This window comes from Pholcus phalangioides, unplaced genomic scaffold, assembly GCF_987345545.1.
Source record: "Pholcus phalangioides strain wild (caught in Gottingen) unplaced genomic scaffold, Ppha-v1.0 ptg000008l_1, whole genome shotgun sequence".
Taxonomy (NCBI): Eukaryota; Metazoa; Arthropoda; class Arachnida; order Araneae; family Pholcidae; genus Pholcus; species Pholcus phalangioides.
In genome coordinates this window covers 3695052-3712409 of record NW_028301601.1, presented here as the reverse complement: position 1 = coordinate 3712409, position 17358 = coordinate 3695052, and the positions used below count along the sequence as shown (strand labels likewise).

The window sequence follows — 17358 nt, the reverse complement described above, 5'->3', positions numbered from 1 at the left end:
TCAGACCTACTACACAAATATGTATACATTAAACTTCAAATCTCCCTCGGGACGGGCGAGTCTAGTGTCTTGGGATCTGGACCAGAAGGGACATCAAATTCACCCTTTATAACTGCTTCTACATTACATGGGTGTACCAAAATGTGTGCTTGCCCTGTTTGAGAAAGTATCTATAGTCCGTTTCAGGTTAACTTTGCAGTGAAGGGGAAGCTACGAGGGAACCGCATCACTCGTTGCTATGGGAACGAAAGCCTCTTAACCAATGTATCGATGCGCAGCCTCGCTTAGGTATGGCCGATTCTCGCCAATCTCACTGAGAAAAAAATTTTTTACGTGTAACGTAATTGTACAGTTAAATTAGTAATAATTATAGAATTAAAACAAAACCATTGCCGATACTTTCAGAAATTAAAGTGAGGTTTTTGAAATCATTTTTGTTTTTTGATTAGAAAGTGTTTTAAAATTTAGAAAAAATAATTATCTTCTATCAGCGTGTCACTTACTCTTCATTGATGTGCCGTAAGTAACACTAAAAATTTCAAAAAAGTCATATTTTTCTGCAATATTTCCCTTCCCTCAGCTGAAATTACAAAAAAAAATCTAAACAATATTATGAAAGCAACGTGTAATTTTAAAATACTGTATATTAACCATGGCTCTCAAAAACTTGGGGGATTTTTAATTTTTTCTTCAATTTATATGGAAAAAATTAATGTTAAATAAATTAAGAAGAAGCAGGTTAACTCTGTTTTCACGTGTAAATGCAGGAATAGCACCAAATAATAATAATGATACGGAAAAGTTTAGAATTTTTCTACTCACTTTTCTTGCCGAAATTTCCGTCGCTCGACCTCCCCCTTCCCCGAACGGTATACGTCGATGCCACTTGTTTTCCCGACAGCTTTAGTCTTTTGTTACGGTTGATGTGCTGCTCATGGTTATTACGGATTATTCTTATGGAGTTTTGTTTACAACGAATATTCAAAAACTAAAAATATAGTATTCAGGAATGGAAGAGCAGAGAACTTTAGCGTGGCTATCTCTGGTGAAAATTAAGACACAACTGTCACCAAAGCGTATCAATAATATGCTTTAATAAAACGTCTTTAATACGCTTTGACTGTCACATAACAGATAAAAGCCCAAACCACTCTGGACCCCCCCCCCCCCACACCACTCATTTATTGTATCTGAAGAGACGCTAAAGGCAAGGGGTATGAGGAGAAACAGGTGGGTGGAAGATGGCGTCCGTTCGTGTGAGTGGAAGTCGTGACTCTGTCAACACTCTCCGTGATCGGAAACTAAAACTATCCCATAAACATAGCAAAAAATAAATAATTAAAAAAAGGAGGACCTATAACCAAAACTTCTGCACCTTCTCATAACAATATCGGTGCTCTCGTAGAAGAGAAACACTTCTTGTAATCTATGAGTGAATATCTGAACTCACTGAAACCTATTTTTAGGAGAAAATAAAACTGATTGAATATTCGTTTTTATGTAAGCCTACAACTGCATGTAAAACTGAATGAAAAATTGTATCGTTATGGAAAATTCAACCAAATAACGAAAAAAAAAATGTATATATACAGTATATAATTGTGTAACGAAAAAAAACATGACAGTGATATTGGCGGGGAAAATTTCTAGGATATCGCGCCAGAGTGTCGTTGCCGTTGCTATGAATTTTTGATAATGGTAACCAATACAAGTAAACATCGGTTCAAAACGATTTTTTTTCAGCATTTTTTTCAAAATCATAGAAAAAATTTAAATATTCTGTATAAAGGTTCATCTTAAACCTCCGATATATGAGAACTATATTTTGCGGCGAAGGAATACACTCTCTACCTTTCTCTTCACTGCAAAGTTAACCTGAAACAGACTATAGTTGCAGTGCTAGATAGATGGCACCACCTACTGAACACAAAACACTCCAAATGCTGGGCAAACACATAAGCACTGCTATGTTTCTCCGACATAAATCTGATATAGCTCCTATATTCAGTTGTGCAAATATGTGGCAGTTAAGTGGCGGCAGATCAGAGGGGTGGACCATCAGGGAGAGAAAATATTTTACCAGGAAAACCAAAGTATGAATAGGGAATCAGTAGATAAGTGTCTGAGAGAGGAGAGAATCTAATTTGCTTTTAAATTTGAGCAGAAGATATTGAAAGTGCCAAGATTTTTTAATGAAATGTAAAATCAATCAGAAGGGAATTCATAGATTGATTTATTAGTAAATATATAAATGTGTGCCACCCCCAACTGTTAATTAAATTGAATCCTGCTTACGTTTTTTAAAAAAAAGTCATAAAAAACGTAAATAGGAAAACACTTTAAACGACGAATGTTAATGAAAATTACTTATTGTTAGGACCACAAAAATAAGTTGTACCAAGTGGAAAAACAAACAGGATCAACTGTATATTTTTTTCGATTTATTGCATGTGCTGAATTCCATATGTTAAATTCTCAGAGCTAATAAATGAGCTTCTTTGCAAGCTTTTCCTACTAGTAGACAATGAAAGTAAATGAATCTTTGGATAGAACATGTTTTTAGAAATGAATTATGCTTGATTTCACACAGATACCTTCTCTTACCCAGAACATGACCCACCAGTCTCAACAAAGAAATATAAGCAGGTGATTAAAGACCTGGGGCATGCTGGGAAAAAATTTACAGATACCAGTGAATTATTGGGGGAGGGAAACATAACTTTTTTTCAAGATTAAAATTTTTTTTGTTTGAGAAAGGACCCACTTTCACTCAAAAAATATCCAGATTTTTCTAATAATCTCTGTCGCGGGACCCAGGTAAATTAGTACTGTGGCATCTCTGATAACATTTGGTTTTCTTTTTGGGTTACGGTTTTATTGTCTGAAAGAATTGGATTTTGGACATCTCGTGGGAAAAACCATTGACTGTTGTATGCATAGATTCTGATTCTGTCAAGGTTTTAGTAACGGGTTTCTCTCATTACGTAGGTAAGCCCAGAGCTCCTTTGTATATACCCGACGACCTAACCGGAGATGTGGATAAACTCTTCCAGTCTGTAACAACTGGCATAAATTTTTCCAAGTATGAATCTATTCCTGTGGATTGCACTGGCCATGATGTACCTCTTGGCATAAATTCATTTGAACAGGCGAATCTCAGCAACCACTTGCTGTCGAACATCAGAAGAGCTGGTTATAAAACACCAACACCAGTTCAAAAGCAAGCTATTCCAATCGTCATGCAGGGAAGAGATCTTATTTCCTGTGCCGAAACTGGTTCAGGAAAAACGGTGATTTTCTTATTTTATTTTTCTTTCCAGTTACAGATTTTGGTTTGAATTATATATAATATTGTATGTTAATACAGTGAAAGTCCATTATAACTAGCAGGGCTGGACAAATCCCAGGTCGCCATGGCAACTATAAAGTTACACCTAAAATTTTCTTTCAGCCGGCTCTTTAATAGCTACACAGAGTATCACAAAATTTTAAAAATTTATAGCAGCATATCTGTTAACTTGAAAGAGGGCCACTATGCCCGGAAATATTTTGAATTTTTTTTTGTAGAAATTTTTTCGCATAGGTTTTTTATTTCTATTCGTCTAGCCCTGATGACTAATACGGCTTGTAATTAGAATCTCATTAGTATGATTAGTTTGCAAGTAATTATTAAGGTGCTAATGTTAAAAATACAAAAATATTTGTTTGTTGCAAAGTGAAAACTGGGAAGCTTTCTCTATAACATGAAAAAATTAAATATATAACGTCAAAGCCTAAGGTTTGAGGATTTTGACATTCTGAAACCAGTTTTTCTTTCTCAGATTGCATCTAGGCATCAATTATATTAATCACTCAATGCACATGCTCCTTGCAAACATAATTCTGAAGTACTTTAACAAAGGATAAACACAGAAAAATGGTCTCATTTTCTCACCCCGCCTTTTGTTAGGCTTTACTACAGGGGTGGGAACTATGTGCCAATTGTGCCGCATTGCGCCAAAATAACATCTTGAGCAGTCTTGCTCCAATAGTGCATTTTCATATTTTTCTGTGTCAAAAATAGCCAAATTAGTGACTTTTGCCTTGGTAAATGTCTGGAATTTTAAAAAGGATGGCAAAACCTTTTTGTTCCTGCTTGCCGCAAAACAATTCTTTCTGAAAATAGTGTTTTATTCCTCTACTTTTTACCACCACTTCCTCCCATCTTCTGTAGTCATGCTATCTAGTGACCTTGAAAAAATAGGTCTAATTAAAAATAGGTGTGGTCAAACTACTTTCTAACAGACCGTTGGAAAGTAGTTTGACTACACTGTAAAGTAGTGTTGGAAAAAAATTTGCGGGCTAACCATGTGTGCTCTTCACACTTTGTAAGCACTACAGAGATATTTTTTACATTTGAAGAAAAATTTTCAATCAAATTTAATTTTATTTACCTTTTGTAACTTTACCCCAAGACAGTTTATTTTTTAAAGTGTTACGAGCATGCCGAACCAATACTCTATCTGGTCTCTCGTTGAAAGAGTTTCCGGAAGTCCAGAGAAATTTGCAAAATTAGAAGGTACATTTTTTTTGAATCAATTTATGAATTTTCCCGGCAAGTTCTCGCAATCAACTTTGTCCCTGAAAAGCGGATTGAGATAACTGCAGCCTTTTATTTAAACTATCGACCTCTCATCTGGCTTTCCGACGTGACACCCTGAAAATATCTGATCATGCAACTGAAAATAGTTTGCAATGGTCTTTCAGTTTTGAAGAGCAAATGTGAGCCAGTTTCCATTTTTAAAAAAAAAGTTGCTACTGCAAAGCATCAGAAATTACTGTAGTTAGGGTTGGCTGGTTTTTGACACATGGCAGTTTTTGACACGTCAAACTGTCAAACACCTCAAATATTAATTTTCAATATAAAAATTCCCATTGAAAGTACACATGTTAATTACATGTAATGTTTAAAGTTGCTATGTTATACAAAGAATAAAATATTTGCTATCATTGTAAAATAATTTTCTAATCTCTAAAAAATTATTTTGGACTATATCATATGTATTTATTTCATATAAAATATGAAATTTGAATAAAGAATAGCATAAACACTGAAGAGAACTATGGAATGATTTGACATTCTCTGATTCAAGATGATTCTTGACCTCCCAAAATTTTTTCAACTGATTTACAGTTTCTGAAGTCTAAAACCTAACTCTGTGATGCCCTTGTTTCACAAAACAGCAAAATGTTGACGATCGCCCAGCTCGACTTCATACATCAAACTTTGTAAGTGTCGCTCATCTGGTTCAGCAAATTCAGCTTGGAGTCTTTTTAGTATGTCGTACATGTTTGCTGCCTGTGGATTCATGATGAGGTCATTCACATGTGTCAAAACACTCATATCCATGGCTGCAACGGCTGTGTGGTATTTAGTGGCGTCAGAGGTAATTCCACTCGCCAGGAACTGAGAATCCAATTGTTTGAACCATAGATTGGGGTTGTTTGGTCTAAAACGATGGGGCTTTGACAGCGACTTGGAACATTGCAGGTGGTTGCTTGGACATCGTTGGTTGCTCTGATGGATTGGACATCGTTGGTTGCTCTGATGGATTGGACATCGTTGGTTGCTCTGATGGATTGGACATCGTTGGTTGCTCTGATGGATTGGACATCGTTGGTTGCTCTGATGGATTGGACATCGTTGGTTGCTCTGATGGATTGGACATCGTTGGTTGCTCTGATGGATTGGACATCGTTGGTTGCTCTGATGGATTGGACATCGTTGGTTGCTCTGATGGATTGGACATCGTTGGTTGCTCTGATGGATTGGACATCGTTGGTTGCTCTGATGGATTGGACATCGTTGGTTGCTCTGATGGATTGGACATCGTTGGTTGCTCTGATGGATTGGACATCGTTAGATGCCGGGTCACCAACTGTTGCTTCACAAAACAACAAAATACACTCATGTCCATAAATTAAAGATAATTCAGAATCACACGGAAATCGAAATCTAAAGTAAAAATTTCACCTGTAGAATTATCACACGTGCAAGAATGATATGCAAATTTCAGGAAGCCACCAGATGATGCTGATAGTACGTCACAATGACGAGAGTGTAAGAGGGGGGGGGGTATATAAGGAATGGTGGCAAAGAAGTGAAATTGTTCACAAGAGTTTTGTAAGGCGCTTAGTGCCATAAGCAAATAGTTGACGCATGTGGATGATTTTTTATGTGGTAGAATTATCGGCTGCCTGGGATGGGGCGTACTCAGATGGAAGTATCAGAGGAACTTGGAATTGCCCAAAGTGTCATCTCTAGGCTTTGGCAATGATTCCAAGATAACAGAAATGTCAGTAGACAGTATTAAGATAACGGAATGTCAGTACAGGTCGCCCCCGAGTTACAACGCCGAATGAAGACTGGTATTTGGCAGTAACTGCCAAAAGAAGCAGACGGAGCACAGCATCCGACCTGTCAAGTCAGCTATCTGCAGCCACGGGTACCACAGTTTCAAGGCAAACCGTGTACAGACGTTTCGGAGATATTGGTCTATATGCTTGCAGGCCTGTCAGATGTGTTCCGCTCATGGCAACTCACTGTCGGCAGCGATTAGCCTGGAGTAGAGAACATGCAATGTGGACATCGTCACAGTGGGCTTGCGTGATGTTTTCCGACGAGTCCAGGTTTAGCTTGCAGTCTGATTCATGTCGGACTTTCATATGGAGAACGCCAGGTACCCGTTACCACCAAGACAACATCATTGAACGACACCGTTACGGTGGTGCGGCATTGTTCGTTTGGGATGGAATTATACTGGGTTCCAGAACAGATCTGCATGTTCAAACCGGAACCATGAAATCCGAAATTTTTCGGGACATCATTTTGGAACAACATGTACGTTTGTTGAGGTGTGCCGTGGGAGCAGAATTTGTGTTTATGGATGACAACGCCTGTCCTCACCGAGCAAACATCGTAAACGAATGCCTTGAATCTGAGGATATAACCCGTATGAAATGGCCAGCATTCTCACCTGACTTGAATCCGATAGAGCATGTGTGGGACATGCTTGGCCGACGAGTTGCAGCCCGTCAACCACCTCCTACATATGTACCGGAACTTCGGAGAGCATTGCTTGCTGAGTGGAGTGATCTTCCCCAAGATCAGATCGATAATTTGATACTCAGCATGCCTAGGCGTTGTACGGACTGTATTTCATCGCATGGGAGACATATAATGTATTAACCATCATACCAACCATGTAATAGTAAGTTTTTGTGAAGGAGATATTTTTTACAATTGCTCCAGGGAGCAAAAATCATAGTTTTTATGAATGGTATCGTACATATACCATCGTTTTTGTTATTTATCTGTTGTTTAATAAGTGGACTTTATGAATAAGTAACGCTTGTTTTGTTTCTGAACTTTTATTTGCTGGAGCTGGCATTATCCTTAATTTATGGACATGAGTGCAGATAACAAGTACAACGTATGTCTTTATCTGCCAATGAACAAAACAGTTTCGAACAACTATTTATTTCTATTATTACAAATTAAAACATTAGTTTAGACATCAATTCAAGGGCAAATCCTTCACTAGTAGGAAAATCGCAAAGTATACTTATAGTGAAGCGACTAAGGCGGAAGTGACACTCAGCTATGGTCTTCAAGAAACGATGCTTGACCACAGATGTCAGTAGAATCACACACTTCGGCGACGAACCCAAGGCATCGACGAGGTGGCAGAATCGGATCATGGACGTCGACAGAACCACACTTGGTCTTCACCGATCAAGCAGTAGAAATCAGATGACTGATATCGTGACGAACCCAGGGCGTTGATGAGGCGATATTAGATCACGTACACCGGTAGAACCACACAAGATATTCAGCGATCAAGTGATGGAGTCCAGTTAACGGATATCTTGACGAAAACAGGGCGTTGACGAAGGGGTGTCATTAGATCGCGGACATCGGCGTGGTACACGGGGATTTCAGCGTTCAAGCGGTGGAGTCCGATGGTGGACGTCGTGACGAACGGGTAGCATCAGATTGCAGCGTCATACGAGGAAACTATCAGATCACTGCTATTGACCATGCCAGCCAATGCCAGATCGCAGCCGGGAAGATCTATGAAGGCATTAAGATCGAGAACGGACACCAGTAGACATCCCTGAACGATATTCTTGGAGAACAACTGACGGGAACTTGCATGACGGCAACATCAGACCAGCAGAGTTGTTCGGATAATTAGCGATTCTAGCGCTACAAGAGACTGAAGGCCGATTTGAAGCACGGACGTGATTATATATAGCTCTCAAATCACTAAGCATGCAAATGAGGAGTAACGCACATGCGCCCCCATTGACATCGGTGTTCCAAGCGGGAAGTTCGGAAACTAGTTTCCCTTTCTTCCTAAAACAGTTCGTGACACGTCGGCACCAAAAACGTCTGTAAGTAACAAGTTTTAGTCGACAGAAAATAATTATAAACATACAGTATATGATAGACATAACACAAACTGAATAATAAAACATAACACATGCACTACCATTACATCAGGGGCAAAGGTCAGGCGAGCGTCAACAAGGCTATGTTACACAAGAAATTTATTTATACGAAGGCGGTACAACCTTGTCGAGCATTGGAAGCAAGACCAATGAATTCTTTTCTTCCTTCCCGGAAGCGCGCACTTTCTCTTAATAATCGCCACACCCTTCTCACTTATTTTGAATAAGCAGCTCTATTCTACTTAGTAAAGTGAACACAGGTAATCAGTAGCTTAGAATAAAATGAACCACAAAATTATATTTTGTTACTCTTATGTTGAAAAATTCAAAATTTCGAATTATAATTTTTGTTTTAATAATTATAATAAATTAATGTTTTAAAATAAAAAATTGTAATATACAGAAAAGTAAGTTTTAAGCCTTAGGTATAGGTATATAGAGAGGCAAATATTTAACATAATTATATACAGGGGTTGGAGAAAATATGAACACCTGTGAAATGTGAGACAATCTTTATTAATAGGCTGTTGGCCCTCATTTTTCATTAATTACAGCTTGTATCCGTCGTGGGATGGACAAATACAAGTTATGCACAACAGTCACAAGGTACCCACTCCTGCAGAAAGGCCACTAGTTCAAAACGTGTCTTCGGAGATGGAAACCTACTGCACATTTTGGCCTGCAAAATACCCCACAAAGGTTCAATTATATTAAAATTAGGGGACCGAGCGGGCCACACGAGGTGTTGCAGTTCATCATGGTGTTCATCAAGTTAGTCTCCGACAATTCCAGTAGTGTGAACTGGCAAATTATCTTGCACAGATCCAGAATCAGGGAGCAAATATTGCACCATTGGATGAAGATGGTCAGCCAGAATACTGACATAAATCGCTGCATTAACCCGCCCATCCAGGACAACAAGTGGGCTGAGACCATGGTGAGACATCGCGCCTCACAGCATCACTGATCCCCCTCCATGCTTACAGTATCTGCAATGCTGCTGACTTGTGCTTTCTCGCCACAATCCTCTTCAAAACCCTTCAGTCTCTATCAGTCATCTTCGACTTTCGGCCACTGTTATGCTTGACAGATGTTTTTCTCTGTTTGCTATAGGCTGTCATTACCATTGACATGGTGCTTCTCCCGACATTAACAAAGGTGGCCGTTTTCATTACTGTGGCCCCCGACAAGACAGGCTCCAACAGTCATGCTTCTTTTGAAATCTGAGGTCAGCCATAACGAAGTTTTAACACCCCAATATACATTGCATCCGAACACTATGACTGCTACGACTAAACTGATGTGTGCAATTATCGCCCACTAAGTGGAACTCTTTCATACTAGAGGGCGGGTGTATACGATAGGTTACCTAGAGTGCTTTTTGCACAGGTGTTCACATTTTGTCCAACCCCTGTACCTATTGTATTCAAGTCTGTTCAAAGTCAGTTGTCAGGAATGCATTGATCACCTTTTATGTGAAAATTCTGCACTTCGACTCAGATGTACCAGACATTTTAGCGTGAATTACCGTATATACTTGTGTATAAGCCGACCCCCCCCCCACACTTCAGGACCACCAAAACTGCAATAAATTGAAAACCAGTGTCAGGTTGCACTACACGTACACGCACATTCCCGCATTTACCGATTCGTTGGGGGGTTCCGCGGTGGGGGGGGGGGGGTGCATGTGTGGTGTAGCAGTAGTAGGTAGGGGCTCGGGGATCCATGATGTTCTTAAGTCAGCCACCTCGTTGGGCAATTTGCCTGTTGTGGCGTTGTATTTGTATTTGTATTTGTATAAGCCGACCCCAAAAAATCTGTGCATTTCAAAGAAAAAAAAATCTAATATTTTCAAGCAAAATGAATAGCTTACGTAAATTTACAATAGGAAATGATTCAAACTTTTTAAACCGTTTCTTCTGAGTCTCCAAGCTCATCATAATCGATCAGATCATTATAAGGGGGTGTGGCATCTTCGTTTTTATCTTCATCTGGGCTGTCTCATTGCCATTGTCACGTTCAAAGAGGATATAATATCCAGTTCTATCCATCTTATTATTTATGCAACACTTTTTGAAGGATCAGATGATAATTTCGGTGGAAACAGAATTCCACGCCTTATGTACCCATTGGCACACCAAGCTAATGTCAGGTTTCTTTAAGGCACCACTTTTTGTAGTTTCTTTATCATCGGAACTCATCCATTCCATCTACAAATTCCTCAAATAGTCTTTGAGAGGCTTGTTGATGTTCACATCTAAAGGCTGTACAGTCGACGTTATCCCACCTGGTATCAAAGCCAATGATGTTTTCGGTTTCTTTGCCTCGGCTTTGACATTATCGGTTCTGTAGGGATTTCACCATTATTGAAATATCCCATACCAATAACGCCGGTTTCTCAAACACTGCTCCGGGCCTTTTGTTCCATATTTCCTGGATCCATTGCTTTCACTATCATTCTTGGTAGGAACTACATGTTCGGAGGAACTTTCTTCCATTTGAAAATCACAACTGGAGGCAATTTCTTTCAATCGGCCATGCACGATAGCGTTACCGTAAATCGTGTTTTTTCGTGCCCAGTTGTTCTAACAAAGATGTTTTTTTTCCCGAGTTCATCAACAGTTCTGTTGCTTGGAAAATCGAAAGTAACTGGAGTTTTTTCCATATTACCGATTTGTGACAGTTCAAATCGATGTCTTTTTCGCAGTTTAATTATGATCTTCTGGAAAAATTCAATTCTGCTTTCCAATTCTTCTGGGTTCTTTGCTCTGTGATCTGTAGTTGCTGGCGGAAGCACAGGTCGAAACGGTGTGGAAGCACAGGTCGAAACGGTTCATGAAACGAGTGCACCAACGTAGGGATGCATAGAACTTTTCTGGATTTGTTTTTGAATTTAACACTCTCAGCTAGTTTCGATGCTTTCGGACGAATGGCTGTCCTTGTCATGATTGTACGTACCTTTCAGCCTGAGGTGTAGCAACCATTCATACAATTCCTTCTCAAGTTGAGGGAACACCGATACTTTTTCTGGAAGAGCCTTTTTTTTTGTCTTCCGCATGACTGAAATTTTCTTTCATTTTCTGCCATTCTCTCACTTGTTTCTCATTGACGTTACATGTCCGAGCTGCAGCACAGTTATTTTCTTCGGCGAATTTGATAACTTTTAGTTTGAAAGACGCATCATACGCAAATCTTTTTGCTTTCTCCATTTTTGATAGTTGATACTTACTGATACAACACTAGATCAATGATTTTTCTGTGGATGATCACGACTTGTACTGCCTGGGGAAAAAAATTACCACATGGATTTAACCTGGAAAGTACTAACACTAATAACACAACCTCCATCTATAGCTACAAAAATCACTCTGATGATTTGCAACACCATCTGTCGCTACTAATCATTAGCGCCATCTATAGTTACAAAAATGGCTACTGATTGCGGCGGTCACTATTTTCTCGTCAAAAATTGACCTGTGTATAAGCCGGACCCCCCCCCCCCCCACTTTAGGAACAAATTTTTCACAAAAAAACTCTGCTTATACACGTGTATATACAGTATTTCACTGTAATAGCATCAATTTCGTAACCACAATCTCTATGTCCCACCATACTGGACTAACGTGTTGGAAAAGTTCTCCTTTTCCGCTTCCTCAGGTGTGGAAGTTCCCATGTGCTTTTTTTACTTTTGTATGCACATAGTATTTGTATATTTATTTGCGTTATTATTGTGCTGTTATTTGTAGTATTCTTTGCCTTTCTGTATTGCAACATGCTGTTTATATTTGTTTACTTTTTTCTTCACTCCACTGTAATTGGGCATATGTCTGTTGTGAGTTTATAAATAAATAAAAATATATCAAAGTTTCATTTAGGTTTTTGATGGTTTTTAATGTCAAAAACCCAACCCTGACTACAGTCAATCGTCATTTCATCAAATTCCAATGCTTCATGAAAAAATTTTCCTTTTGTAAAAGAGCAAGTATGCTGAATTACGAATGCTAATTTAAAAACTTTGCAGAATAACAAGCATTAAATTGCCAATGTTGCAAAATAACGAGTGCTGAATCACCAAACATTGTGTTGATTCTTCAGAAATTCTCTGTCATTTTGCAACAGTTCGTTTAGAGTATAAAAAAATTAAGAACTTATATAGGAAATTTTTAGCCTATTTAAACTGCTGCTGTTCCAGACAGCAAATAGTGCCCTTAGTAAGAAAAAAGCGCCATCTTAAATAGACTGGTGTGAAAAATTTTATGATGGCCGCTCTTTCAAACAAGGTGTCAAAATCCTGAAACACCTAAAAAAAAAAAACAAGCGGATGAAAAGATGTTTGATATCAAAAGCAGGGTTTGCACATCCTTACAAACTCCTTAAAAACTCCTAACTTTTCATTTCCCTCTGGAAGGGCCCTTATAACTCCTTACTTTTTGCAGCCGCGCCCTGAAAAAGTTCTTTTTTTTTCTCTGAAGGGATGATCTTTCTTAGAATAGGCATTCCCCATGGTGATGAATAGCATTGCCTAGAAAAATAAGAGAAAGCTTCCCCGAATATAAAGGAGGAAAAGACAAAAAAAAAAAAAAAACTCTCTCTCCCTTTGTAATAGGAAATGTGAAAGCAGGGGATGGGATTGGAACATCCAATGGTTGTGCATACCTGCCAACCGTTACGATTTTGTCGTATTTAGTAAATTAATACGATTATACGCTTTTGCTTCTAAAAATATGATTGTTTTACCGAATCGTTAGTTTTGACGTGTTTTCCTGCCTATGTCGCAAACTGGTCAGCGTTGGAAATCGATGGTCTGTAGAACAACATCACTCTGCTGAACCAGTAGCCGAAAATTCCCCCATGCCCAGTGGTGAGAAAGTTTTTTTAAGTTTTTACTTGCGGCGAAACAATGTCTCAAACCTCCTATATTACGCAGTATACTGAGTGCAGACCTCGCAGCTTTCTTATTTTTCCTATTATTTGTAACGTATTGTAATCTCGTTACCTCCCGGTTCTTTAATATTTTCCCCTCCCAGTAACCATTGAGTGGATGACAACAATGAAATAGACAAAGTTCAGATAGAACTATAACATTTATTCAATTATATTGTTAAACCATTAGATCAATGTTATCACAATTAGGCTTTTTATATGTTAAACTATTAATTAACGTTTCATCACAATCATCACAGTTAGGCTTTTCTCTCATTGTCACAATGAAACAAATATGAATCGATCTCACCACCATGTCCAGGTTTTTCACGTGTTATCACATCGTCCGGTAGATACTCCCAGGTGTCTGCTGCACAGCCAAAGACTCGTCGGCACCAACTTCAGACGGTTTTGGTTTAAACACACACATTGAGATGAAAGCTCAGCCACTGCACATGGAACTGGAGATGAAGGTCCACGGGTGGCCGGTCTGGCCACTAACCGATCACTGGATCACGACAACGTTGAAACCTTATGTGCGATAAGACGAGATAAGTGCCAAGGCACACTTCTACTATTGTAACTTGTATTTGTGAGACGATCTAGCTCACACCATAGCAGGGCGTGACGCCTTACTGATTAAATAGTTGATTCGGTCGTAAGCAAGGAAGTCATAACTCAGCACATCTCTAGCTGGCTTTTATATAGCAGCATTCCCACAATGCCTCACTGAAGAACCAATCACAACATTGAAGGTGCGGTATTAGCTTGTATCTAATTTACATAGTTTCATGAGAAAAGGAAATATTGTAAACATTATAATATTGAATCTGGCAACCAAACATAACAAATTGGCGGCCGATCGGCGGACACACGATCCTAGCGGTCGATCCCGGAGACAAAGGTAAAACAATGACTAGAATAAAGACTATTTCCACGGGGCCCAATTGGTAATGTTACATATTTTTCTACTTTCGCCGCAATCACCTTTTTTTTTCAACACAATTGTCTCCTACTATTCCTATTTTATCCCTCCTTCCCATTTGCTTACAGCCAATATCTCACTACGAAAATTCAGAGGAACTGCAAAATGTCACTGCTTTCCGCAGTTTTTTTTATGTGTTTTATTAACATTACAACTCGCTACTGAAAAAGATGAAAGGAAAAAAAATTTCAGTTCCACTGGAGTGAGGGACGACGCAAAGCGTATCTTTTCGCAGTCGCGCCTTAAAGTGTTAAAAACTGGTCCAGTGGGGGGGAAAGCGAATCTTTTTCGCAGATTGGTTGCCGTAAATAAAAAGGCAGAAAAGAGGAACAGGCTCTATCCACACACAAGAGATTCCATGAGAGAGACAATGTGTTTATCTCTCCTGGGATCCTGTAACGAGCGTTCATCCCTGAAGCCAGATTTTCCTAGGAGTAGGCTGTTGGGGCAGAGCATGTCGACTGAGCTGAAGAAAGAAAAACAACGATCGGAAGTTCATTTTGAACTCTAACTTTTATTCTATAAAAGTTTTAAAAAAAATCATTTACGTTCATCAGAAAATACGGCCGGCAATCAAGGGAGAGACAAATCAAATCCCGACATACATACATGAAAAAAACAGACATCTCACATATAGAGAAAAAAACCAGTCTATATATCTGTGCTCCCGAGGGTGAGAACACGCCGCCGCCGATTTGCATATAGCGTCAGAACAACCGGTTCCCGCACGTGCGTGAGGGGGGGGGGACGAAAAAGAAGGAAAACAATCCAACATAGGCTTTTTGCGGCGCGTGAACCTAACTGGATCATTTCGTGTCGGCAGAAATGAGTTACATAATGACGTTACGCATTTGCATTTTCCAAGCGTGGTGCATCGGCTCAGGACGGCTGCATAGTATATGACCCTGGCGTCATCTACTCTATCGGCTGCATGCTCCGGTTTAAAGGGAAGAGACGCAACACGAAAATGAAAGGAAGATCGCTGAAACGCGCGGTACACGATGCTTAACTCCTCCAGATGCAGTCTGCCAATCACGCCCGACGTAAAGCGCTGTCGTGAGCCGTATTGCGCTCTGTAGGAAAACAGTCGTACTGCTTTTCATATTGATGAATAGGCAGCATGTCGCACTGGGTGATTCACGTTGCGAGCGGCATAGAAAACCTGCTAGTAAAACCCATCTTTTAAAAGTGACAGCCCGAGCCACGTCTGGTTCTACAGGAGGGGGGGGGGGGAGTAAGACGACGAGCCGATCAGCCGCTATAGCTGAACCCACTTTTTTTAACCTTGAGAAAATAACTTTCGGGTATCTTTATGTTAGGGGTCATGCAAGTATTACATCAGCATAGATGGGGATTTTCGATTTGTTGATGACGGGGGGGGGGGGGGGGGGCTGTTGCATGATTCTTACGTCATCAACCACCCTTTATGAAAAATATGAAATATTCTTAATGGTGTCTTACTCTGTGCGCGAAAAACGAGTAAAACTTTTCACTAGTTTGTGGGCACCTGAACTAACATTCTACTTATCGAGTCCCCTACCGAGCCACTCTAGTGATCTTCAAATACTTAGCGGATCCAAATGCTCTGGAGCTGTGCCGCGCATCATATAAGTGATCCGTGATTATGCAGCAGATCACTTAAGTAATCTGGGAATGTGCCACGGATAACTTGAGTGATGTAGAACCGCACTGGTGGCAGGACCAATGCTCTAAAACGTTGTCACATGTCACTCAAGGGATCGCTTAATGTGCCACAGATCGCTTAAATGGTCTGGAATTATGCCACGAGTCACTTAAGCGATCTGTAAATGTGTCACTTGGTTCATTGTTACAAAAATAGATTTAGGGACAGGTCACATAACGCCAGGGCCACATTTGGTCCGCACAGGCCGAATGTTTACTGCGGGTCAAGGGTTACCAAGGGCTTAGAGAGGTAGGGTCGCAATGAATTTAGTTTCTTAAGTAATTTTGGGTTCTTAGCCTTCAAATAGCATTGAAATTAACAAAAATTGATTATAATAACATTTAAAGATATTTTGTTTCGAAATTAAAATTTTGTGGATTAAAAAAATAAATTTTTGATCATCTGGGGGAAAGCTCCCAATTCAGATTTCACCAATGAGCGTTAGAAGAAGGCAGAGCGCTGACAGGGGGAGGGTGAGACTTTTTCTGACAAGAGGGGGGCGAGTCAAAAATTGCCGAAAATTTGCTGACGTAATACTTGAACAGCCCCTTATTTTAAAGCATACATGTGCTCAACACATGGCCTGCCTCAAGTGGCGCCGGTACACTTACAGATGAATTAAGTGTCTTGTGGCAAATTCTTACTTGAATTGAGCGGCCCGCGGCACATTCCCAGATTTTTTGAGTGATTTCCGGGGGGGGGGGGGGGAGAGATTTTTATGGGTATCTTTTTCTCAGCCACCTCGTTGGGCTTTTGCCTGTTGTGGCGTTGTATTTGTATCTCTCTCTGGCAGAAGTGTCCACAGCTCAAGCAAGATAAAAACAAAATTTATTGCAAACTCAGTACATCACTTCCGATTTCTTTAAATCAATTTAATACTATATACTACCGCAACTCTCTCTCTTCTTTCTTACTACACTTCTCAATACCTAATCTTGATCATCATGCTCTGTTACTGTTCGAATTTGTGTTCTCTTGTTGCTTGTTACTCGCGCATACAGTCACTGCATATCTCTTCCTTTTCAGCTGAAATTCTTTCCCATCATACCCTGTATTCTGTAAGTTGAAATCATGGAAACATTGAAATAGAAATTAAAGAAAAAAAGACATTTAAATGAAAATCGATTCACATGTGGGCTTCTTTTATTGTCTAGTGGTGCAATTTTTTTGTCGGAGGGGGCGTGGCCCCATGACACCTGAAAACTCCTTACTTTTCATTTTGAAAATTTTTTATGAACCCTGAAGAGTTGCTGCAAATATAAATAATTTTGTA

At 39.6% G+C, this 17358-nt stretch overlaps 1 protein-coding gene across 2 annotated transcripts in view; it reads left to right on the top strand.

Moving 5' to 3' along the window:
• Positions 1-17358, top strand: part of LOC149083506 (ATP-dependent RNA helicase vasa-like) — an 88790-nt gene that overhangs the window by 46929 nt on the left and 24503 nt on the right. For both annotated transcript variants that reach the window (XM_089234024.1, XM_089234023.1), the window contains one exon: positions 2989-3290. In XM_089234024.1, the coding sequence (XP_089090150.1) occupies positions 2989-3290 (302 nt within the window). The remainder of the gene's footprint in view (positions 1-2988; positions 3291-17358) is intronic.